General features: G+C 53.5%; 1 protein-coding gene across 1 annotated transcript in view; it reads right to left on the reverse strand.

Annotated features, from left to right (window-relative positions):
• LOC139245570 (membrane-associated phosphatidylinositol transfer protein 3-like) overlaps window positions 1-23,978 on the reverse strand; it is a gene marked incomplete at its 5' end in the record, with an annotated part of 90,692 nt that overhangs the window by 53,439 nt on the left and 13,275 nt on the right. Inside the window, 7 exons of the mRNA XM_070871184.1 lie at window positions 6,384-6,532; window positions 7,053-7,169; window positions 10,850-10,963; window positions 14,506-14,654; window positions 18,081-18,251; window positions 19,945-20,115; window positions 23,666-23,841. Of these exons, the coding sequence (XP_070727285.1) occupies window positions 6,384-6,532; window positions 7,053-7,169; window positions 10,850-10,963; window positions 14,506-14,654; window positions 18,081-18,251; window positions 19,945-20,115; window positions 23,666-23,841 (1,047 nt within the window). The remainder of the gene's footprint in view (window positions 1-6,383; window positions 6,533-7,052; window positions 7,170-10,849; window positions 10,964-14,505; window positions 14,655-18,080; window positions 18,252-19,944; window positions 20,116-23,665; window positions 23,842-23,978) is intronic.

The raw sequence follows: 23,978 nt of genomic DNA on the forward strand, positions 1-23,978 counted from the left end.
TACCCTGAATAAACAGTGACTCTGTACAGTTACAGTGAGTGACCCTTACCCTGAATAAACAGTGACTCTACAGTTACAGTCAGTGACCCTTACCCTGAATAAAGTGACTCTGTACAGTTACACAGTGAGTGACCCTTACCCTGAATAAACAGTGACTCTGTACAGTTAGTGAGTGACCCTTACCCTGAATAAACAGTGACCCTGTACAGTTAGTGAGTGACCCTTACCCTGAATAAACAGTGACTCTGTACAGTTACAGTGAGTGACCCTTACCCTGAATAAACAGTGACTGTACAGTTAGTGAGTGACCCTTACCCTGAATAAACAGTGACTCTGTACAGTTACACAGCGAGTGACCCTTACCCTGAATAAACAGTGACTCTGTACAGTTACACAGCGAGTGACCCTTACCCTGAATAAACAGTGACTCTGTACAGTTACACAGCGAGTGACCCTTACCCTGAATAAACAGTGACTCTGTACAGTTACACAGTGAGTGACCCTTACCCTGAATAAACAGTGACTCTGTACAGTTACAGTGAGTGACCCTTACCCTGAATAAACAGTGACTCTGTACAGTTACACAGTGAGTGACCCTTACCCTGAATAAACAGTTACTCTGTACAGTTAGTGAGTGACCCTTACCCTGAATAAACAGTGACTCTGTACAGTTACAGTGAGTGACCCTTACCCTGAATAAACAGTGACTCTGTACAGTTACACAGTGAGTGACCCTTACCCTGAATAAACAGTGACTCTGTACAGTTAGTGAGTGACCCTTACCCTGAATAAACAGTGACTCTGTACAGTTAGTGGGTGATCCTTACCCTGAATAAACAGTGACTCTGTACAGTTACAGTGATTGACCCTTACCCTGAATAAACAGTGACTCTGTACAGTTAGTGAGTGACCCTTGCCCTGAATAAACAGTGACTCTGTACAGTTACACTGAGTGACCCTTACCCTGAATAAACAGTGACTCTGTACAGTTACACAGTGAGTGACCCTTACCCTGAATAAACAGTGACTCTGTACAGTTAGTGAGTGACCCTTACCCTGAATAAACAGTGACTCTGTACAGTTACAGTGGGTGACCCTTACCCTGAATAAACAGTGACTCTGGACAGTTACACAGTGAGTGACCCTTACCCTGAATAAACAGTGACTGTACAGTTAGTGAGTGACCCTTACCCTGAATAAACAGTGACTCTGTACAGTTACACAGCGAGTGACCCTTACCCTGAATAAACAGTGACTCTGTACAGTTACACAGCGAGTGACCCTTACCCTGAATAAACAGTGACTCTGTACAGTTACACAGCGAGTGACCCTTACCCTGAATAAACAGTGACTCTGTACAGTTACACAGTGAGTGACCCTTACCCTGAATAAACAGTGACTCTGTACAGTTACAGTGAGTGACCCTTACCCTGAATAAACAGTGACTCTGTACAGTTACACAGTGAGTGACCCTTACCCTGAATAAACAGTTACTCTGTACAGTTAGTGAGTGACCCTTACCCTGAATAAACAGTGACTCTGTACAGTTACAGTGAGTGACCCTTACCCTGAATAAACAGTGACTCTGTACAGTTACACAGTGAGTGACCCTTACCCTGAATAAACAGTGACTCTGTACAGTTACACAGTGAGTGACCCTTACCCTGAATAAACAGTGACTCTGTACAGTTAGTGAGTGACCCTTACCCTGAATAAACAGTGACTCTGTACAGTTACAGTGGGTGATCCTTACCCTGAATAAACAGTGACTCTGTACAGTTACACAGTGATTGACCCTTACCCTGAATAAACAGTGACTCTGTACAGTTACACAGTGAGTGACCCTTACCCTGAATAAACAGTGACTCTGTACAGTTAGTGAGTGACCCTTACCCTGAATAAACAGTGACTCTGTACAGTTACAGTGGGTGACCCTTACCCTGAATAAACAGTGACTCTGGACAGTTACACAGTGAGTGACCCTTACCCTGAATAAACAGTGACTCTGTACAGTTACACAGTGAGTGACCCTTACCCTGAATAAACAGTGACTCTGTACAGTTAGTGAGTGACCCTTACCCTGAATAAACAGTGACTCTGTACAGTTAGTGAGTGACCCTTACCCTGAATAAACAGTGACTCTGTACAGTTACACAGTGAGTGACCCTTACCCTGAATAAACAGTGACTCTGTACAGTTACAGTGAGTGACCCTTACCCTGAATAAACAGTGACTCTGTACAGTTAGTGAGTGACCCTTACCCTGAATAAACAGTGACTCTGTACAGTTACACAGTGAGTGACCCTTACCCTGAATAAACAGTGACTCTGTACAGTTACAGTGAGTGACCCTTACCCTGAATAAACAGTGACTCTGTACAGTTAGTGAGTGACTCTTACCCTGAATAAACAGTGACTCTGTACAGTTAATGAGTGACCCTTACCCTGAATAAACAGTGACTCTGTACAGTTACACAGTGAGTGACCCTTACCCTGAATAAACAGTGACTCTGTACAGTTACAGTGAGTGACCCTTACCCTGAATAAACAGTGACTCTGTACAGTTAGTGAGTGACCCTTACCCTGAATAAACAGTGACTCTGTACAGTTACACAGTGAGTGACCCTTAACCTGAATAAACAGTGACTCTGTACAGTTACAGTGAGTGACCCTTACCCTGAATAAACAGTGACTCTGTACAGTTAGTGAGTGACTCTTACCCTGAATAAACAGTGACTCTGTACAGTTAGTGAGTGACCCTTACCCTGAATAAACAGTGACTCTGTACAGTTACACAGTGAGTGACCCTTACCCTGAATAAACAGTGACTCTGTACAGTTACACAGTGAGTGACCCTTACCCTGAATAAACAGTGACTCTGTACAGTTACAGTGAGTGACCCTTACCCTGAATAAACACTGACTCTGTACAGTTAGTGAGTGACCCTCACCCTGAATAAACAGTGACTCTGTACAGTTAGTGAGTGACCCTCACCCTGAATAAATAGTGACTCTGTACAGTTACACAGTGAGTGACCCTTACCCTGAATAAACAGTGACTCTGTACAGTTACACAGTGAGTGACCCTCACCCTGAATAAATAGTGACTCTGTACAGTTACACAGTGAGTGACCCTTACCCTGAATAAACAGTGACTATGTACAGTTACACAGTGAGTGACCCTTACCCTGAATAAACAGTGACTCTGTACAGTTACAGTGAGTGACCCTTACCCTGAATAAACAGTGGCTCTGTACAGTTAGTGAGTGACTCTTACCCTGAATAAACAGTGACTCTGTACAGTTACACAGCGAGTGACCCTTACCCTGAATAAACAGTGACTCTGTACAGTTACACAGTGAGTGACCCTTACCCTGAATAAACAGTGACTCTGTACAGTTAGTGAGTGATCCTTACCCTGAATAAACAGTGACTCTGTACAGTTACAGAGAGTGACCCTTACCCTGAATAAACAGTGACTCTGTACAGTTACACAGTGAGTGACCCTTACCCCGAATAAACAGTGACTCTGTACAGTTACACAGTGAGTTACCCTTACCCTGAATAAACAGTGACTCTGTACAGTTAGTGAGTGACCCTTACCCTGAATAAACACTGACTCTGTACAGTTAGTGAGTGACCCTTAACCTGAATAAACAGTGACTCTGTACAGTTAGTGGGTGACCCTTACCCTGAATAAACAGTGACTCTGTACAGTTACAGTGAGTGACCCTTACCCTGAATAAACACTGACTTTGTACAGTTAGTGAGTGACCTTTACCCTGAATAAACACTGACTCTGTACAGTTAGTGAGTGACCCTTACCCTGAATAAACAGTGACTCTGTACAGTTACACAGTGAGTGACCCTTACCCTGAATAAACAGTGACTCTGTACAGTTACAGTGAGTGACCCTTACCCTGAATAAACAGTGACTCTGTACAGTTAGTGAGTGACGCTTACCCTGAATAAACAGTGACTCTGTACAGTTACAGTGAGTGACCCTTACCCTGAATAAACAGTGACTCTGTACAGTTAGTGAGTGACCCTTACCCTGAATAAACAGTGACTCTGTACAGTTAGTGAGTGACCCTTACCCTGAATAAACAGTGACTCTGTACAGTTACAGTGAGTGACCCTTACCCTGAATAAACAGTGACTGTACAGTTAGTGAATGACCCTTACCCTGAATAAACAGTGACTCTGTACAGTTACACAGCGAGTGACCCTTACCCTGAATAAACAGTGACTCTGTACAGTTACACAGCGAGTGACCCTTACCCTGAATAAACAGTGACTCTGTACAGTTACAAAGCGAGTGACCCTTACCCTGAATAAACAGTGACTCTGTACAGTTACACAGCGAGTGACCCTTACCCTGAATAAACAGTGACTCTGTACAGTTACACAGTGAGTGACCCTTACCCTGAATAAACAGTGACTCTGTACAGTTACAGTGAGTGACCCTTACCCTGAATAAACAGTGACTCTGTACAGTTACACAGTGAGTGACCCTTACCCTGAATAAACAGTGACTCTGTACAGTTACACAGTGAGTGACCCTTACCCTGAATAAACAGCGACTCTGTGCAGTTAGTGAGTGACCCTTATCCTGAATAAACAGTGACTCTGTACAGTTACACAGTGAGTGACCCTTACCCTGAATAAACAGTGACTCTGTACAGTTACACAGTGAGTGACCCTTACCCTGAATAAACAGTGACTCTGTACAGTTACACAGTGAGTGACCCTTACCCTGAATAAACAGCGACTCATAGAAACAGAAAATAAGTGCAGGAGCAGGCCATTCGGCCCTTCGAGCCTGCACCACCATTTAATAAGATCATGGCTGATCATTCAACTTCAGTACCCCTTTCCTGCTTTCTCTCCATACCCCTTGATCACTTTAGCCGTAAGGGCCACATCTAACTCCCTTTTGAATATATCTAACGAACTGGTCACAACAACTTTCTGCGGTAGAGAATTCCACAGGTTCACAATTCTCTGAGTGAAGAAGTTTCTCCTCATCTCGGTCCTAAATGGCTTACCCCTTATCCTTAGACTGTGACCCTTGGTTCTGGACTTCCCCAACATCGGGAACATTCTTCCTGCATCTAACCTGTCTAAACCCGTCAGAATTTTATATGTTTCTATGAGATCCCCTCTCATTCTTCTAAATTCTAGTGAATATAAGCCGAGTCGATCCAGTCTTTCTTCATATGTCAGTCCTGCCATCCCGGGAATCAGTCTGGTGAACCTTCGCTGCACTCCCTCAATAGCAAGAATGTCCTTCCTCAGATTAGGAAACCAAAACTGAACACAATATTCCAGGTGTGGCCTCACCAAGGCCCTGTACAACTGCAGTAAGACCTCCCTGCTCCTATACTCAAATCCTCTCGCTATGAAGGCCAACATGCCATTTGCCTTCTTCACCACCTGCTGTACCTGCATGCCAACTTTCAATGACTGATGTACCATGACACCCAGGTCTCGTTGCACCTCCCCTTTTCCTAATCTGCCGCCATTCAGATAATATTCTGCCTTCCTGTTTTTGCCACCAAAGTAGATAACCTCACATTTATCCACATTATACTGCATCTGTCATGCATTTGCCCACTCACCTAACCTGTCCAAGTCTCCCTGCAGCCTCTTAGCATCCTCCTCACAGCTCACACCGCCACCCAGCTTAGTGTCATCTGCAAACTTGGAGATATTGCACTCAATTCCTTCGTCTAAATCATTAATGTATATTGTAAAGAGCTGGGGTCCCAGCACTGAACCTTGTGGTACCCCACTAGTCACTGCCTGCCATTCTGAAAAGGACCCATTTATCCCGACTCTCTGCTTCCTGTCTGCCAACCAGTTCTCTATCCACGTCAGTACATTACCCCCAATACCATGTGCTTTGATTTTGCACACCAATCTCTTGTGTGGGACCTTGTCAAAAGCCTTTTGAAAGTCCAAATGCACCACATCCACTGGTTCTCCCTTGTCCACTCCACTAGTTACATCCTCAAAAAATTCTAGAAGATTTGTCAAGCATGATTTCCCTTTCATAAATCCATGCTGACTTGGACCGATCCTGTCACTGCTTTCCAAATGCGCTGCTATTTCATCTTTAATAATTGATTCCAACATTTTCCCCAGTACCGATGTCAGGCTAACCGGTCTATAATTACCCGCTTTCTCTCTCCCTCCTTTTTTAAACAGTGGCGTTACATTAGCTACCCTCCAGTCCATAGGAACTGGTCCAGAGTCGATAGACTGTTGGAAAATGACCACCACTGCATCCACTATTTCTCGGGCCATTCTGGCTCAATCTCCTCCTTCACCTTCTCCGCTATCAGCAGAACCACCCCGGCCTCTCGGGGCCCCAGAGCCGTACCTCACGAACATGCGGACGGGATACATGCCCAGAGGAAGACGCTTGTCCTGGGGAAGCAAGCATGTGATCCGGCCGCTGCTATTGGTGGTCTCTGTCCCACACTGGATCCACTTCCCCAACGGTGGCTCGGTCATGATGTACACATCGACCTGTGGGAGCGAGAGGCGACAGCCTGAGAGAGAAGCACGGGGGGACGGGGGGGGGAGGGTAGAGAGCGTGGGGAGTGGTTAGAGTGCGCGGGGAGAGGTCAAGAGGGCGCGGGGAGAGGGCAGGAGGGCGCGGGGAGAGGTCAGTGTGTGTGTGTGGGGGGGGGGGGTAGGGAGGGAGTCACCCGCGGAGTGGGAGGGAGTTATGGCGCCTTCGGCAGGATGTTACCCGCGGGAGGGGAGGGAGGGCGGGACAAAGGTTGCCCAGGCCTCTCCAATCAGGAGGAGGTGTGGGTTCAGGCCGCGCCTCACGGCTTGAGCACGTAACCAGTGTGACGTCTTGGGCTGTGACATCTTGGGGTGTGACGTCCCGGGGGCGGGGACGTCTGGGGGCGGGGACGTCTGGGGGCGGGGACGTCCTGGGGGGGCGGTGACGTCTGGTGTACCGAATCCCAATCGAGCCGAAACACCTTCGGTGCCATCGGTGTCCGTGGATGGATCTCAGGGTGAAGAGTCCACCTACCTTCTCCCCAGTGAGGGTCACCACATCCAATGGTCCATACGTGAATCTCCCGCTCAATACCTGAGGAGCCCCCACAACAGCAACCACATCAGTGGCCCTGTGGTTGGACGCCACATTCTGCTGATTGGATAGACAAGAATGAAACGCAATTAATCTACCGTTCACAATCCCAATGGACCCACACCCCTTCCCATTCACTCCCACTGTACACAATCCCAATGGACCCAATCCCCTTCCCATTCACTCCTACTGTACACAATCCCAATGGACCCAAACCTCTTCCCATTCACTCCCACTGTACACAATCCCAATGGACCCAAACCCCTTCCCATTCACTCCCACTGTACACAATCCCAATGGACCCAATCCCCTTCCCATTCGCTCCCACTGTACACAATCCCAATGTACCCAAACCCCTTCCCATTCACTCCCATTGTACATAATCCCAATGGACCCAAACCTCTTCCCATTCTCTCCCATTATACACAATCCCAATGGACCCAAACCCCTTCCCATTCACTCCCATTGTACACAATCCCAATGGACCCAAACCCCTTTCCATTAACTCCCACTGTACACAATCCCAATGGACCCAAACCCCTTCCCATTCACTCCCACTGTACATAATCCCAATGGACCAAAACCCCTTTCCATTCACTCCCACTGTACACAATCCCAATGGACCCAAACCCCTTTCCATTCACTCCCACTGTACACAATCCCAATGGACCCAAACCCCTTCCCATTCACTCTCACTGTACGCAATCCCAAAAGATCCAAAGACAAAACTACATAATCCCAATGGATGTGGGAAAGCCCAGGCAGCTGAAAACACGGCCTCTAATGGTGGAGCAATTAAAATAGGGGATGTTAAACAGGCCAGAATTGGAAGAGTGCAGAGATCTGGGAGGGGTGTAGGGCTGGAGGAGGTTACAGAGATAGGGAGGAGTGTAGGGGCTGGAGGAGGTTACAGAGATAGGGAGGGGTGTAGGGACTGGAGGAGGTTACAGAGATAGGGAGGGTGTAGGGGCTGGAGGAGGTTACAGAGATAGGGAGGGTGTAGGGACTGGAGGAGGTTACAGAGATAGGGAGGGTGTAGGGGCTGGAGGAGGTTACAGAGATAGGGAGGGGTGTAGGGGCTGGAGGGGGTTACAGAGATAGGGAGGGGTGTAGGGGCTGGAGGAGGTTACAGAGATAGGGAGGGTGTAGGGGCTGGAGGAGGTTACAGAGATAGGGAGGGGTGTAGGGGCTGGAGGGGGTTACAGAGATAGGGAGGGGTGTAGGGACTGGAGGAGGTTACAGAGATAGGGAGGGGTGTAGGGGCTGGAGGAAGTTACAGAGATAGGGAGGGGTGTAGGGGCTGGAGTCGTTGACAGAGATAGGGAGGGGTGTAGGGGCTGGAGATGGTTACAGAGATAGAGAGGGTTGGAAGGGTTGTAGGAGGTTACAGGGATAGGGAGGGTTGTGGGGGCTAGAGGAGGTTACAGAGATAGGGTGGGACGTGGGCCATGGAGGGGATTTGACCCGGAGGATGTGAGTGTTAAAATCGAGGCGTTGCCGGAGCGGGAGCCAGTGGGTGACGGGTGAACGGGACTCGGTGCGAGTTAGGGCACGGGGGCAGCGAGCACAGTGGGTGATGGGTGAGTGGGACTCGGTGCGAGTTAGGACACGGGGGCAGCGAGCACAGGGGGTGATGGGTGAGTGGGTCTGGGTGCGAGTTAGGACACGGGGCAGTGAGCACAGCGGATGATGGGTGAGCGGGACTGGGTGTGAGTTAGGACACGGGATCAGTGAGCACAGGGGGTGATGGGTGAGCGGGACTGGGTGTGAGTTAGGACACGGGGGCAGTGAGCACAGCGGATGATGGGTGAGCGGGAATGGGTGTGAGTTAGGACACGGGATCAGTGAGCACAGGGGGTGATGGGTGAGCGGGACTCGGTGTGAGTTAGGACACGGGGGCAGTGAGCACAGCGGGTGATGGGTGAGCGGGACTGGGTGTGAGTTAGGACACGGGATCAGTGAGCACAGGGGTGATGGGTGAGCGGGACTGGGTGCGAGTTAGGACACGGGGGCAGTGAGCACAGGGGGTGATGGGTGAGTGGGACTGGGTGTGAGTTAGGACACGGGGCAGAGGGGGTGATGGGTGAGTGGGACTGGGTGCGAGTTAGGACACGGGGGCAGTGAGCACAGGGGGTGATGGGTGAGTGGGACTCGGTGCGAGTTAGGACAAGGGGCACAGGGGGTGATGGGTGAGCGGGACTCGGTGTGAGTTAGGACACGGGGGCAGTGAGCACAGGGGGTGATGGGTGAGCGGGACTCGGTGCGAGTTAGGACACAGGGCAGCGAGCACAGGGGGTGATGGGTGAGCGGGACTCGGTGCGAGTTAGGACACGGGGGCAGTGAGCACAGGGGGTGATGGGTGAGTGGGACTGGGTGTGAGTTAGGACACAGGGCAGCGAGCACAGGGGGTGATGGGTGAGTGGGACTGGGTGTGAGTTAGGACACGGGGTCAGTGAGCACAGGGGGTGATGGGTGAGCGGGACTGGGTGTGAGTTAGGAGACGGGGGCAGCGAGCACAGTGGGTGATGGGTGAGCGGGACTCGGTGCGAGTTAGGACACGGGGGCAGTGAGCACAGGGGGTGATGGGTGAGTGGGACTGGGTGTGAGTTAGGACACAGGGCAGCGAGCACAGGGGGTGATGGGTGAGCGGGACTCGGTGCGAGTTAGGACACGGGGGCAGTGAGCACAGGGGGTGATGGGTGAGCGGGACTCGGTGCGAGTTAGGACACAGGGCAGTGAGCACAGGGGGTGATGGGTGAGTGGGACTGGGTGTGAGTTAGGACACAGGGCAGCGAGCACAGGGGGTGATGGGTGAGCGGGACTGGGTGCGAGTTAGGAGACGGGGGCAGTGAGCACAGGGGGTGATGGGTGAGCGGGACTCGGTGCGAGTTAGGACACGGGGGCAGTGAGCACAGGGGGTGATGGGTGAGTGGGACTGGGTGTGAGTTAGGACACAGGGCAGCGAGCACAGGGGGTGATGGGTGAGTGGGACTGGGTGTGAGTTAGGACACGGGGTCAGTGAGCACAGGGGGTGATGGGTGAGCGGGACTGGGTGTGAGTTAGGAGACGGGGGCAGCGAGCACAGTGGGTGATGGGTGAGCGGGACTCGGTGCGAGTTAGGACACGGGGGCAGTGAGCACAGGGGGAGATGGGTGAGTGGGACTGGGTGTTAGTTAGGACACGGGGCAGTGAGCACAGGGGGTGATGGGTGAGCGGGACTCGGTGCGAGTTAGGACACGGGGCAGTGAGCACAGGGGGTGATGGGTGAGTGGGACTGGGTGTGAGTTAGGACACGGGGCAGTGAGCACAGGGGGTGATGGGTGAGCGGGACTCGGTGCGAGTTAGGACACGGGGCAGTGAGCACAGTGGGTGATGGGTGAGCGGGACTCGGTGCGAGTTAGGAGACGGGGGCAGTGAGCACAGGGGGTGATGGGTGAGCGGGACTCGGTGCGAGTTAGGAGACGGGAGCAGTGAGCACAGGGGGTGATGGGTGAGCGGGACTCGGTGCGAGTTAGGACATGGGAGCAGCCGAGTTTTGGATCACCTCTAGTTTACGTCGGGTAGAATGTGCGAGGCCAGCCAGGAGTGCGTTGGAATAGTCAAGTCTGGAGGTGACAGAAGGCACAGGATGAGGGTTTCCACGGCTGATGGGTTGAGGGGTGGAGGGGATGGGCGAGGTTACGAACGGAGGGAGGGGGCAGTGTTGGCGATGGGGAGGTTCCCCGCCAGACACCTACCCGTATCTTGACCTGCGTCCGCTTGCGAAGCCACTTCTCCTGAGGCAGCGGGGGACAGAAGTCAGAGGTCTCCAGTTCAACCTGCTCCAGCTCCACATTCTGCTGCCGCATAACCTGAGGGTCAAAGGTTGGAGCATGACACGGATATAAAGGGACTCGGTCACAAGCTGGGTAAGAACATCAGAAACAGGAGCAGGAGTCGGCCATTCGGCCCCTCGAGCCTGCTCCGCCATTTAACACGATCAGGGCTGATCCGATCATGGACTCAGCTCCACTTCCCCGCCCGCTCCCCTTAACCCTTCACTCTCTTATCGCTCAAAAATCTGTCTATCACCGCCTTAAATGTATTCAATGTCCCAGCCTCCACAGCTCTCTGGGGCAGAGAATTCCACAGATTTACAACCCTCTGAGAGAAGATATTTCTCCTCATCTCAGTTTTAAATGGAGCTTTACTCGATATCTAACCCCGTGCTGTATCTGCCCTGCGAGTATTTGATGGGACAGTGTAGAGGGAGCTTTACTCTGTATCTAACCCCCTGTACCTGCCCTGGGAGTGTTTGATGGGACAGTGCAGAGGGAGCTTTACTTTGTATCTAACCCCCTGTACCTGCCCTGGGAGTGTTTGATGGGACAGTGTAGAGGGAGCTTTACTCTGTATCTAACCCCCTGTACCTGCCCTGGGAGTGTTTGATGGGACAGTGTAGAGGGAGCTTTACTCTGTATCTAACCCCGTGCTGTACCTGCCCTGGGAGTGTTTGATGGGACAGTGTAGAGGGAGCTTTACTCTGTATCTAACCCCGTGCTGTACCTGCCCTGGGAGTGTTTGATGGGACAGTGTAGAGGGAGCTTTACTCTGTATCTAACCCCCTGTACCTGCCCTGGGAGTGTTTGATGGGACAGTGTAGAGGGAGCTTTACTCTGTATCTAACCCCGTGCTGTACCTGCCCTGGGAGTGTTTGATGGGACAGTGTAGAGGGAGCTTTACTCTGTATCTAACCCTGTGCTGTACCTGCCCTGGGAGTGTGTGATGGGACAGTGTAGAGGGAGCTTTACTCTGTATCTAACCCCGTGCTGTACCTGCCCTGGGAGTGTGTGATGGGACAGTGTAGAGGGAGCTTTACTCTGTATCTAACCCTGTGCTGTACCTGCCCTGGGAGTGTTTGATGGGACAGATAGAGGGAGCTTTACTCTGTATCTAACCCGTGCTGTACCTGCCCTGGGAGTTTTTGATGGGACAGTGTAGAGGGAGCTTTACTCTGTATCTAACCCCCTGTGCCTGCCCTGGGAGTGTTTGATGGGACAGTGTAGAGGGAGCTTTACTCTGTTTCTAACCCCCTGTACCTGCCCTGGGAGTGTTTGATGGGACAGTGTAGAGGGAGCTTTACTCTGTATCTAACCCCCTGTACCTGCCCTGGGAGTGTTTGATGGGACAGTGTAGAGGGAGCTTTACTCTGTATCTAACCCGTGCTGTACCTGCCCTGGGAGTGTTTGATGGGACAGTGTAGAGGGAGCTTTACTCTGTATCTAACCCCCTGTACCTGCCCTGGGAGTGTTTGATGGGACAGTGTAGAGGGAGCTTTACTCTGTATCTAACCCGTGCTGTACCTGCCCTGGGAGTGTTTGATGGGACAGTGTAGAGGGAGCTTTACTCTGTATCTAACCCCCCTGTACCTGCCCTGGGAGTGTTTGATGGGACAGTGTACAGGGAGCTTTACTCTGTATCTAACCCGTGCTGTACCTGCCCTGGGAGTGTTTGATGGGACAGTGCAGAGGGAGCTTTACTCTGTATCTAACCCTGTGCCCTGGGTGCGCTCGATTCTGACACTGTGGAAGAGTGCGTGGCCCTGGACACCGGGGACCATTTCCCAAACCTTGGGTGCCTCTTATCAACAAGAGCAGGCATTGACGATGAGATCCAACACCGCCTCCAGTGCAGCCTTCGGCCGCCTGAGGAAAAGAGTGTTCGAAGACCAGGCCCTCAAACCTACCACCCAGCTCATGGTCTACAGGGCTGTAGTGATACCCGCCCTCCTGTATGGCTCAGAGACATGGACCATGTACAGCAGACAGCTCAAGTCACTGGAGAAATAACCACCAACGATGTCTCCGCAAGGTCCTGCAAATCCCCTGGGAGGACAGACGCACCAACGTTAGCGTCCTCGACCAGGCCCAACATCCCCAGCATCGAAGCACTGACCACACTCGACCAGCTCCGCTGGGCAGGGCCACATTGTCCGCATGGCCCCCAGACACGAGACTCCCCAAAGCGAGCGCTCTACTCGGAACTCCTTCACGGGCAAGCGAGCCAAAGGTGGGCAGAGGAAACGTTACAAGGGACACCCTCAAAGCCTCCCTGATAAAGTGCAACATCCCCACCCACACCTGGGAGTCCCTGGGCCAAAGACCAGTCCCGCCCGGAGTGGAGGAAGTGCATCCGGGAGGGCGCTGAGCACCTCGAGTCTCGTCGCTGAGAGCGTGCAGAGACCAAGCGCAGGCAGCGGAAGGAGCGTGCGGCAAACCAGTCCCACCCTCCCCTTCCCTCAACGTCTATCTGTCACACCCTCCCCTTCCCTCAACGTCTGTCTGTCCCACCCTCCCCTTCCCTCAACGTCTGTCTGTCCCACCCTCCCCTTCCCTCAACGTCTGTCTGTCCCACCCTCCCCTTCCCTCAACGTCTGTCTGTCCCACCCTCCCCTTCCCTCAACGTCCGTCTGTCCCACCCTCCCCTTCCCTCAACGTCTGTCTGTCCCACCCTCCCCTTCCCTCAACGTCTGTCTGTCCCACCCTCCCCTTCCCTCAACGTCTATCTGTCCCACCCTCCCCTTCCCTCAACCACTGTCTGTCCCACCCTCCCCTTCCCTCAACGTCTATCTGTCCCACCCTCCCCTTCCCTCAACGTCTATCTGTCCCACCCTCCCCTTCCCTCAACGTCTATCTGTCCCACCCTCCCCTTCCCTCAACGTCTGTCTGTCCCACCCTCCCCTTCCCTCAACGTCTATCTGTCCCACCCTCCCCTTCCCTCAACGTCTATCTGTCACACCCTCCCCTTCCCTCAACGTCTATCTGTCCCGCCCTCCCCTTCCCTCAACGTCTGTCTGTCCCACCCTCCCCTTCCCTCAACATCTATCTGTCCCACCCTCCCCTTCCCTCAACGTCTATCTGTCCCACACTCCCCTTCCCTCAACGTCTGTCTGTCCCACCCTCCCCTTCCCTCAACGTCTATCTGTCCCACCCTCCCCTTCCCTCAACGTCTGTCTGTCCCACCCTCCCCTTCCCTCAACGTCTGTCTGTCCCACCCTCCCCTTCCCTCAACGTCTGTCTGTCCCACCCTCCCCTTCCCTCAACGTCTGTCTGTCCCACCCTCCCCTTCCCTCAACGTCTATCTGTCCCACACTCCCCTTCCCTCAACGTCTATCTGTCCCACCCTCCCCTTCCCTCAACGTCTATCTGTCCCACCCTCCCCTTCCCTCAACGTCTATCTGTCCCACCCTCCCCTTCCCTCAACGTCTGTCTGTCCCACCTGTGACAGGGACTGTGGTTCCCGTATTGGACTGTTCAGCCACCTCAGGACTCGTGTTAAGAGTGGAAGCAAGTCTTCCTCCATTCCGAGGGACTGCCTACGATGGTGATGGTGATGTGCAAGGGTTCGATATTACCTGTCGGAGGATAAAGGCCACAACGTCTGTCGATTCCCAGTAGCTGGCGTGGAAGAGATGGGGCAGAGTTACTGTGGGGAAGGCAGTGAGGGCATCTGGGCAGTAGAGAGCGTAGTCTATCCGTTTACTGCCCCACCATTTATCGATCACTGTGTGAAGCAAATTGTAATCGTTACCCATCAGCCGCGCGGCATTGTCTGCATTGAAGCTCGTCACTCCGATCGCTTAACCGCCACGCACCCTCCAAAGACATCCCCAGCACCCTCTCCCATCCATGACGGAAGATCATGACTTCGAACCCCCGAAGACAGAGAATTCGGCCCTGTCATTCCAGTCGGATACGCCCCGGTGTGCAGTACTGAGGGAGTGCCGCACTGCGCTGTCGGAGGGGCAGTACTGAGGGAGTGCCGCACTGCGCTGTCGGAGGGGCAGTACTGAGGGAGTGCCGCACTGCGCTGTCGGAGGGGCAGTACTGAGGGAGCGCCGTACTGCACTGTCGGAGGGGCAGTACTGAGGGAGCGCCGTACTGCGCTGTCGGAGGGGCAGTACTGAGGGAGCGCCGTACTGCGCTGTCGGAGGGGCAGTGCTGAGGGAGTGCCGTACTGTCGGAGGGGCGGGACTGAGGGAGTGCCGCACTGCGCTGTCGGAGGGGCAGTGTTGAGGGAGTGCCGTACTGCGCTGTCGGAGGGGCGGTGCTGAGGGAGTGCCGTACTGCGCTGTCGGAGGGGCAGTACTGAGGGAGCGCCGCACTGTCGGAGGGGCAGTGCTGAGGGAGTGCCGCACTGTCGGAGGGGCAGTACTGAGGGAGCGCCGCACTGTCGGAGGGGCAGTACTGAGGGAGCGCCGCACTGTCGGAGGGGCAGTGCTGAGGGAGTGCCGCACTGTCGGAGGGGCAGTACTGAGGGAGCGCCGCACTGTCGGAGGGGCAGTACTGAGGGAGTGCCGCACTGTCGGAGGGGCAGTACTGAGGGAGCGCCGCACTGTCGGAGGGGCAGTGCTGAGGGAGTGCCGCACTGTCGGAGGGGCAGTGCTGAGGGAGTGCCGTACTGCGCTGTCGGAGGGGCAGTACTGAGGGAGCGCCGCAGTGTCGGAGGGGCAGTACTGAGGGAGCGCCGCACTGTCGGAGGGGCAGTACTGAGGGAGCGCCGCACTGTCGGAGGGGCAGTACTGAGGGAGCGCTGCACTGTCGGAGGGGCAGTACTGAGGGAGCGCCGTACTGCGCTGTCGGAGGGGCAGTGCTGAGGGAGTGCCGTACCGCGCTGTCGGAGAGGCAGTACTGAGGGAGCGCTGCACTGTCGGAGGGGTAGTACTGAGGGAGTGCCGCACTGTCGGAGGGGCAGTACTGAGGGAGTGCCGCACTGTCGGAGGGGCAGTACTGAGGGAGTGCTGCACTGTCGGAGGGGTAGTACTGAGGGAGTGCTGCACTGTCGGAGGGGCAGTACTGAGGGAGTGCTGCACTGCCGGAGGGGTAGTACTGAGGGAGTGCCGCACTGTCGGAGGGGTAGTACTGAGGGAGTGCTGCACTGTCGGAGGGGCAGTGCTGAGGGAGCGCCGCACTGTCGGAGGGGCAGTGCTGAGGGAGTGCTGCACTGTCGGAGGGGCAGTGCTGAGGGAGTGCTGCACTGTCGGAGGGGCAGTGCTGAGGGAGCGCCGCACTGTCGGAGGGGCAGTACTGAGGGAGCGCCGCACTGTCGGAGTGGCAGTACTGAGGGAGTGCCGTACTGTCGGAGGGGCAGTACTGAGGGAGCGCCGCACTGTCGGAGTGGCAGTACTGAGGGAGCGCCGCACTGTCGGAGGGGCAGTACTGAGGGAGCGCCGCACTGTCGGAGGGGCAGTGCTGAGGGAGCGCCGTACTGCGCTGTCGGAGGGGCAGTACTGAGGGAGCGCCGCACTGTCGGAGGGGCAGTACTGAGGGAGTGCCGTACTGCGCTGTCGGAGGGGTAGTACTGAGGGAGTGCCGTACTGCGCTGTCGGAGGGGCAGTACTGAGGGAGTGCCGTACTGCGCTGTCGGAGGGGCAGTACTGAGGGAGTGCCGTACTGCGCTGTCGGAGGGGCAGTACCGAGGGAGTGCCGTACTGCGCTGTCGGAGGGGCGGTACTGAGGGAGTGCCGCACTGTCGGAGGGGCAGTACTGAGGGAGCCCCGCACTGTCGGAGGGGCAGTACTGAGGGAGCGCCGCACTGTCGGAGGGGCAGTACTGAGGGAGCGCCGCACTGTCGGAGGGGCAGTACTGAGGGAGTGCCGCACTGTCGGAGGGGCAGTACTGAGGGAGCGCCGCACTGTCGGAGGGGCAGTACTGAGGGAGTGCCGCACTGTCGGAGGGGCAGTACTGAGGGAGCCCCGCACTGTCGGAGGGGCAGTACTGAGGGAGCGCCGCACTGTCGGAGGGGCAGTACTGAGGGAATGCCGTACTGCGCTGTCGGAGGGGCAGTACTGAGGGAATGCCGTACCGCGCTGTCGGAGAGGCAGTACTGAGGGAGCGCTGCACTGTCGGAGGGGTAGTACTGAGGGAGTGCCGCACTGTCGGAGGGGCAGTACTGAGGGAGTGCCGCACTGTCGGAGGGGCAGTACTGAGGGAGTGCTGCACTGTCGGAGGGGTAGTACTGAGGGAGTGCTGCACTGTCGGAGGGGCAGTACTGAGGGAGTGCTGCACTGTCGGAGGGGTAGTACTGAGGGAGTGCCGCACTGTCGGAGGGGTAGTACTGAGGGAGTGCTGCACTGTCGGAGGGGCAGTGCTGAGGGAGCGCCGCACTGTCGGAGGGGCAGTGCTGAGGGAGTGCTGCACTGTCGGAGGGGCAGTGCTGAGGGAGTGCTGCACTGTCGGAGGGGCAGTGCTGAGGGAGCGCCGCACTGTCGGAGGGGCAGTACTGAGGGAGCGCCGCACTGTCGGAGTGGCAGTACTGAGGGAGTGCCGTACTGTCGGAGGGGCAGTACTGAGGGAGCGCCGCACTGTCGGAGTGGCAGTACTGAGGGAGCGCCGCACTGTCGGAGGGGCAGTACTGAGGGAGCGCCGCACTGTCGGAGGGGCAGTGCTGAGGGAGCGCCGTACTGCGCTGTCGGAGGGGCAGTACTGAGGGAGCGCCGCACTGTCGGAGGGGCAGTACTGAGGGAGTGCCGTACTGCGCTGTCGGAGGGGTAGTACTGAGGGAGTGCCGTACTGCGCTGTCGGAGGGGCAGTACTGAGGGAGTGCCGTACTGCGCTGTCGGAGGGGCAGTACTGAGGGAGTGCCGTACTGCGCTGTCGGAGGGGCGGTACCGAGGGAGTGCCGTACTGCGCTGTCGGAGGGGCGGTACTGAGGGAGCGCTGCACTGTCGGAGGGGCAGTACTGATGGAGAGCCGCACTGTCGGAGGGGCAGTACTGAGGGAGCGCCGCGCTGTCGGAGGGGCAGTACTGAGGGAGCCCCGCACTGTCGGAGGGGCAGTACTGAGGGAGCCCCGCACTGTCGGAGGGGCAGTACTGAGGGAGCGTCGCACTGTCGGAGGGGCAGTACTGAGGGAGTGCCGCACTGTCGGAGGGGCGGTACTGAGGGAGCGCCGCACTGTCGGAGGAGAGAAGGAAGGAACGGGCCCTTACCCCTTGCCACGTCGCACGGTATGGGACTCCCGGGCTGGGGCAGCCCGCCCTCGCCGGAACTGCTGTGGTCGCTCGGCCTCCAAAGGTCACCGAGGGCTGGGGTCAGGGTCGTGGTGGATGATGGCTCTGGTACCCCACTGAAGATCGAAGTGAATGACTGCAAGGTGTCCACTGAGCGAGGGGGTGGGGAGGGTTGCGTAGGAGAAGAGATTAAACAACATCAATGACTAATTGCATTTCTATAGCCGGGTCAGAAAACGGCTTGAAGATTTTTCTCCGCCCTGTAAGTGGTTTCCAATAATCCCCCCCTTACAACAGTTCTAGACCCCCGGGACTTATAGTAGTGAACAGAAATACACAGTTATCGCCAGATCTTTCGGTCTCAGCCGTCACAATGCTTTTATTCAAGTCAAAGCACACACCTGCAGCCAGTAAAACACACCCTGGTGGTGTAAAACACACACACATACACACACAGTACAACACAGAGTCTGGCGCGTCTGAACAGGCCCCTAACGCAAAGTACCCACGTCTAAGACCACCCCGGCTTGGTTCGATCGGGCACTACTGTTTATGTCCCACCAGAATTGTCCGCACGCCTATGATCCTTGCAGAAAACATAAGAACATCAGAAATAGGAGCAGGAGTAGGCCATACGGGCCTCTCGAGCCTGCTCCGCCATTCAATACGATCATGGCTGATCCGATCATGGACTCAGCTCCACTTCCCCGCCCGCTCCCCTTATCGTTTAAGAAACATCTCTGTCTTAAAGTTATTCAATGTCCCGGCCTCCACAGCTCTCTGAGGCAGCGAATTCCACAGATTTACAACCCTCTGAGAGAAGAAATTCCTCCTCATCTCAGTTTTAAATGGGCGGCCCCTTATTCTGAGACCGTGCCCCCTAGTTCTAGTCTCCCCCATCAGTGGAAACATCCTCTCTGCATCCACTTTGTCAAGCCCCCTCATAATCTGATACGTTTCCAAAAGATCACCTCTCCTTCTTCTGAATTCCAATGAGTAGAGGCCCAACCTCCTCAACCTTTCCTCATAAGTCAACCCCTCATCTCCGGAATCAACCGAGTGAACCTTCTCTGAACTGCCTCCAAAGCGAGTGTATCCTTTCGTAAACACGGAGACCAAAACTGCACGCAGTACTCCAGGTGTGGCCTCACCACTACCCTGTATAACTGGAGCAAGACTTCCCTGCTTTTATACTCCATCCCCCTTTGCAATAAAGGCCAAGATTCCATTGGCCCTTCCTGATCCCTTGCTGTACCTGCATACTAACCTTTTGTGTTTCATGCACTATGCAAATAAAAATTATTATTATTAGCGCTTACATACACAGCATGGTGCATGAGCCTCCAAGATTGTCACGGATGATCGACATAACATTCCATCTTGACTTTGGTGGCTGGTGTACAACAGCCACCACATGTTCAAAAAATCCACCCACAGGCATCCTCCACCCTTCAGGATGTAGTTCGGGATCTGGAATATCGGGTCCTTCACTGAAACTCCTGCGAACTCGGCCCTTTTTTGGCGTGGAAGCAAGTCATCCTCGTTTCGAGGGACTGCCTATGATGATGACAATCACTACACCCAGGAATGGCGATTGTATGTCTTCAGTCGGTTTCTCTCAGAAGACTAGCCCTGTAGTTTTGAGTCGGTTTTTGCTGCGTAATAAAACTGACAACTGGGTGGAGCCCTAAACCTGTGTCGCGTGATGTCCTTTCCCACTATAAGTTCTGAGGCCTAAGAATGAGGGCAGAGTGACCAACAAGCAGCCGACACCCAGCACATTCTACCCTCGCCCCCCCCCACTTCCCGTTAGTGTACGATGAACCCCCACAGCACAGCTTACCCAGGAGGGAGGAGTTCCCGTCTCCCAGTGGGAACTTCTGATAGCGCGGGATAACAAAGGGCGGGATCAGGTGGAAGTCCCTGGTCAGGAGCGGTTCCAGGCGGCAGGCCAAGGGGTCAGCGGGGTGGAACAGGTTGTAGATCTGCTGACAGGCCGGTTGAAACTGCGACACTGCAAGGGGAGAGAAAGAACAACGGAACATAAGCAATAGGAGCAGGGGTAGGCCATACGGCCCCTCGAGCCTGCTCCGCCATTTAATACGATCATGGCTGATCCGATCATGGACTCAGCTCCACTTCCCCGCCCGCTCCCCTTAACCCTTGACTCCGTTATCGCTCAAAAATCTCAGACTTAAATTTATTCAATGTCCCGGCCTCCACAGCTCTCTGAGGCAGCGAATTCCACAGATTTACAACCCTCTGAGAGAAGAAATTCCTCCTCATCTCAGTTTTAAATGGGCGGCCCCTTATTCTAAGACCATGCCCCCTAGTTCTAGTCTCCCCCATCAGTGGAAACATCCTCTCTGCATCCACCTTGTCAAGCCCCCTCATAATCTGATACGTTTCGATAAGATCACCTCTCATTCTTCTGAACTCCAATGAGTAGAGGCCCAACCTCCTCAACCTTTCCTCATAAGTCAAGCCCCTCATCCCCGGAATCAACCGAGTGAACCTTCTCTGAACTGCCTCCAATGCAAGTATATCCTTCCTTAAATATGGAAACCAAAACTGCACGCAGTACTCCAGGTGTGGCCTCACCAATACCCTGTATAACTGTAGCAAGACTTCCCTGCTTTTATACTCCATCCCCCTTTGCAATAAAGGCCAAGATACCATTGGCCTTCCTGATCACTTGCTGTACCTGCATACTAACCTTTTGTGTTTCATGAACAAGTAACCCCCAGGTCCCGCTGTACTGCAGCACTTTGCAATCTTTCTCCATTGAAATAATAACTTGCTCCTTTTCCATCAAAGTGCATGACCTCACACTTTCCAACATTATACTCCACCTGCCAAATTTCTGCCCACTCACTTAGCCTGTCTATGTCCTTTTGCAGATTTTTTGTGTCCTCCTCACAAACCCAGGGCCCAGATAAAGGAACCCAGGGCCCAGGTCCCAGACACTGGGCCCAGAACCCAGATACAGGGCCTTGACACAGGGACCCAGTGCTCAGATACAGGGACCCAGAGCCCAGACATAGAACCCAGACACAGGGACCCAAGCCCAGACACAGGGACCCAGGGCCCAGACACAGGATCCAGACACAGGGATCCAGGGCCCAGACACAGGATCCAGACACAGGGACCCAGGCCCAGACACAGGGATCCAGGGCCGAGAGACAGGGACCAAACATAGGGCCCAGGGCTTTTCCTCCCACCTTTGTATCGTCAGCAAACCTGGCTACGTTACACTCAGTCCCTTCTTCCAAGTGGTTAATATAGATTGTAAATAGTTGGGGTCTCAGCACTGATCCCTGCGGCACCCCACTAGTTACTGATTGCCAACCCACTTATCCCGACTCTGTTTTCTGTTAGTTAGCCAATCCTCTATCCATGCTATTATGTGGAACCTTGTCAGATGCCTTTTGGATTTCCAAATACACCACATCCACTGGTTCCCCTTTATCCACCCTGTTCGTTACATCCTCAAAGAACTCCAGCAAATTTGTCAAACATGACTTCCCCTTCATAAATCAATGCTGAATCTGCCTGAGCAAATTTTGCTTTTCCAAATGTCCTGCTACTGCTTCTTTAATAATGGACTCCAACATTTTCAGAACCACAGATGTTAGGCTAACTGGTCTATAGTTTCCTGCTTTTTAAAACATAGAAACATAGAAACATAGAAAATAGGTGCAGGAACAGGCCTTTCGGCCCTTCGAGCCTGCACCACCATTCAATAAGATCATGGCTGATCATTCAACTTCAGTACCCCATTCCTGCTTTCTCTCCATACCCCCTGATCCCTTTAGCCGTAAGGGCCACATCTAACTCCCTTTTGAATATATCTAACGAACTGGCCTCAACAACTTTCTGTGGCAGAGAATTCCACAGGTTCACCACTCTCTGGGTGAAGGAGTTTCTCCTCATCTCGGTCCTAAATGGCTTACCCCTTATCCTTAGACTGTGACCCCTGGTTCTGGACTTCCCCAACATCGGGAATATTCTTCCTGCATCTAGCCTGTCCAATCCTGTCAGAATTTTATATGTTTCTATGAGATCACCTCTCATTCTTCTAAACTCCAGTGAATATAAGCCTAGTCAATCCAGTCTTTATTCATATGTCAGTACTGCCATCCCGGGAATCAGTCTGGTGAACCTTCGCTGCACTCCCTCAATAGCAAGAACGTCCTTCCTCAGATTAGGAGACCAAAACTGCACTCAATACTCAAGGTGTGGTCTCACCAAGGCCCTGTACAACTGCAGTAAGACCTCCCTGCTCCTATACTCAAATCCCCTCGCTATGAAGGCCAACATACCATTTGCCTTCTTCACCGCCTGCTGTACCTGTATGCCAACCTTCAATGACTGATGTACCATGACACCCAGGTCTCGTTGCATCTCCACTTTTCCTAATCTGTCACCATTCAGATAATATTCTGCCTTCCTGTTTTTGCCACCAAAGTAGATAACCTCACATTTATCCACATTATACTGCATCTGCCATGTATTTGCCCACTCACCTAACCTGTCCAAGTCACCCTGCAGCCTCTTAGCATCCTCCTCACAGCTCACACTGCCACCCAGCTTAGTGTCATCTGCAAACTTGGAGATATTACATTCAATTCCTTCGTCTAAATCATTAATATATATTGTAAATAGCTGGGTTCCCAGCACTGAACCCTGCGGCACTCCACTAGTCACTGCCTGCCATTCTGAAAAGGACCCGTTTATTCCGACTCTCTGCTTCCTGTCTGTCAACCAGTTCTCTATCCACATCAGTACATTACCCCCAATACTATGTGCTTTGATTTTGCACACCAATCTCTTGTGTGGGACCTTGTCAAAAGCCTTTTGAAAGTCCAAATACACCACATCCACTGGTTCTCCCCGATCCACTCTACTAGTTACATCCTCAAAAAATTCTAGAAGGTTTGTCAAGCATGATTTCCCTTTCATAAATCCATGCTGACTTGGACCGATCCTGTCACTGTTTTCCAAATGCGCTGCTATTTCATCTTTAATAATTGATTCCAACATTTTCCACACCACCGATGTCAGGCTGACCGGTCTATAATTACCCGCTTTCTCTCTCCCTCCTTTTTTAAAAAGTGGGGTTACATTAGCTACCCTCCAGTCCATCGGAACTGAACCAGAGTCCATGGAACGTTGGAAAATGACCACCAATGCATTCACTATTTCTAGGGCCACTTCCTTAAGTACTCTGGGATGCAGACTATCAGGCCCTGGGGATTTATCGGCCTTCAGTCCCTTCAATTCCCCCAACACCATTTCCTGACTAATAAGGATTTCCCTCTGTTCCCCCTTTCTCGGTCCCCTAGTATTTTAGGGAGGTTATTCGTGTCTTCCTTAGTGAAGACAGAACCAAAGTATTTCTTCAATTGGTCTGCCATTTCCTTGTTCCCCATTATGAATTCCCCTGATTCTGACTGCACGGGACCTACCTTCCTTAAATACGGAGACCAAAACTGTACGGAGCAGGTTACAAGTATCAAATAGGGGGGGGGGGGGGCGGTTAGGATAGACAGAAAGCTGCTTACACTCCAGTCCAGGGGCGACCATCTTCCTCAGAGCTAGAACCAGTCCCAGTGGGCACCCGAACAGGAAAAAGTCGGAAACGTCAAAGTCAAACCTTTCGCTGCAGTCGAGGTTGATCATCGATGAGCTGCTGGTTCTCCGCAGGCCGCCGTCTCCCTTCAGGACATTCGCCTGCAGTCTGATACAGAGAGAGAGAGAGACACCATAATATCAGAAGAACGCAGACTGCAATATTCCCAACCCTCTTCTCGATCTTCCTCGCTGCCGTGCTCCACCTCACAGTCGACAAGCTCCCCGCTGGAGTGGAACTAAACG

Source organism: Pristiophorus japonicus, unplaced genomic scaffold, assembly GCF_044704955.1.
Source record: "Pristiophorus japonicus isolate sPriJap1 unplaced genomic scaffold, sPriJap1.hap1 HAP1_SCAFFOLD_223, whole genome shotgun sequence".
Taxonomy (NCBI): domain Eukaryota; kingdom Metazoa; phylum Chordata; class Chondrichthyes; family Pristiophoridae; genus Pristiophorus; species Pristiophorus japonicus.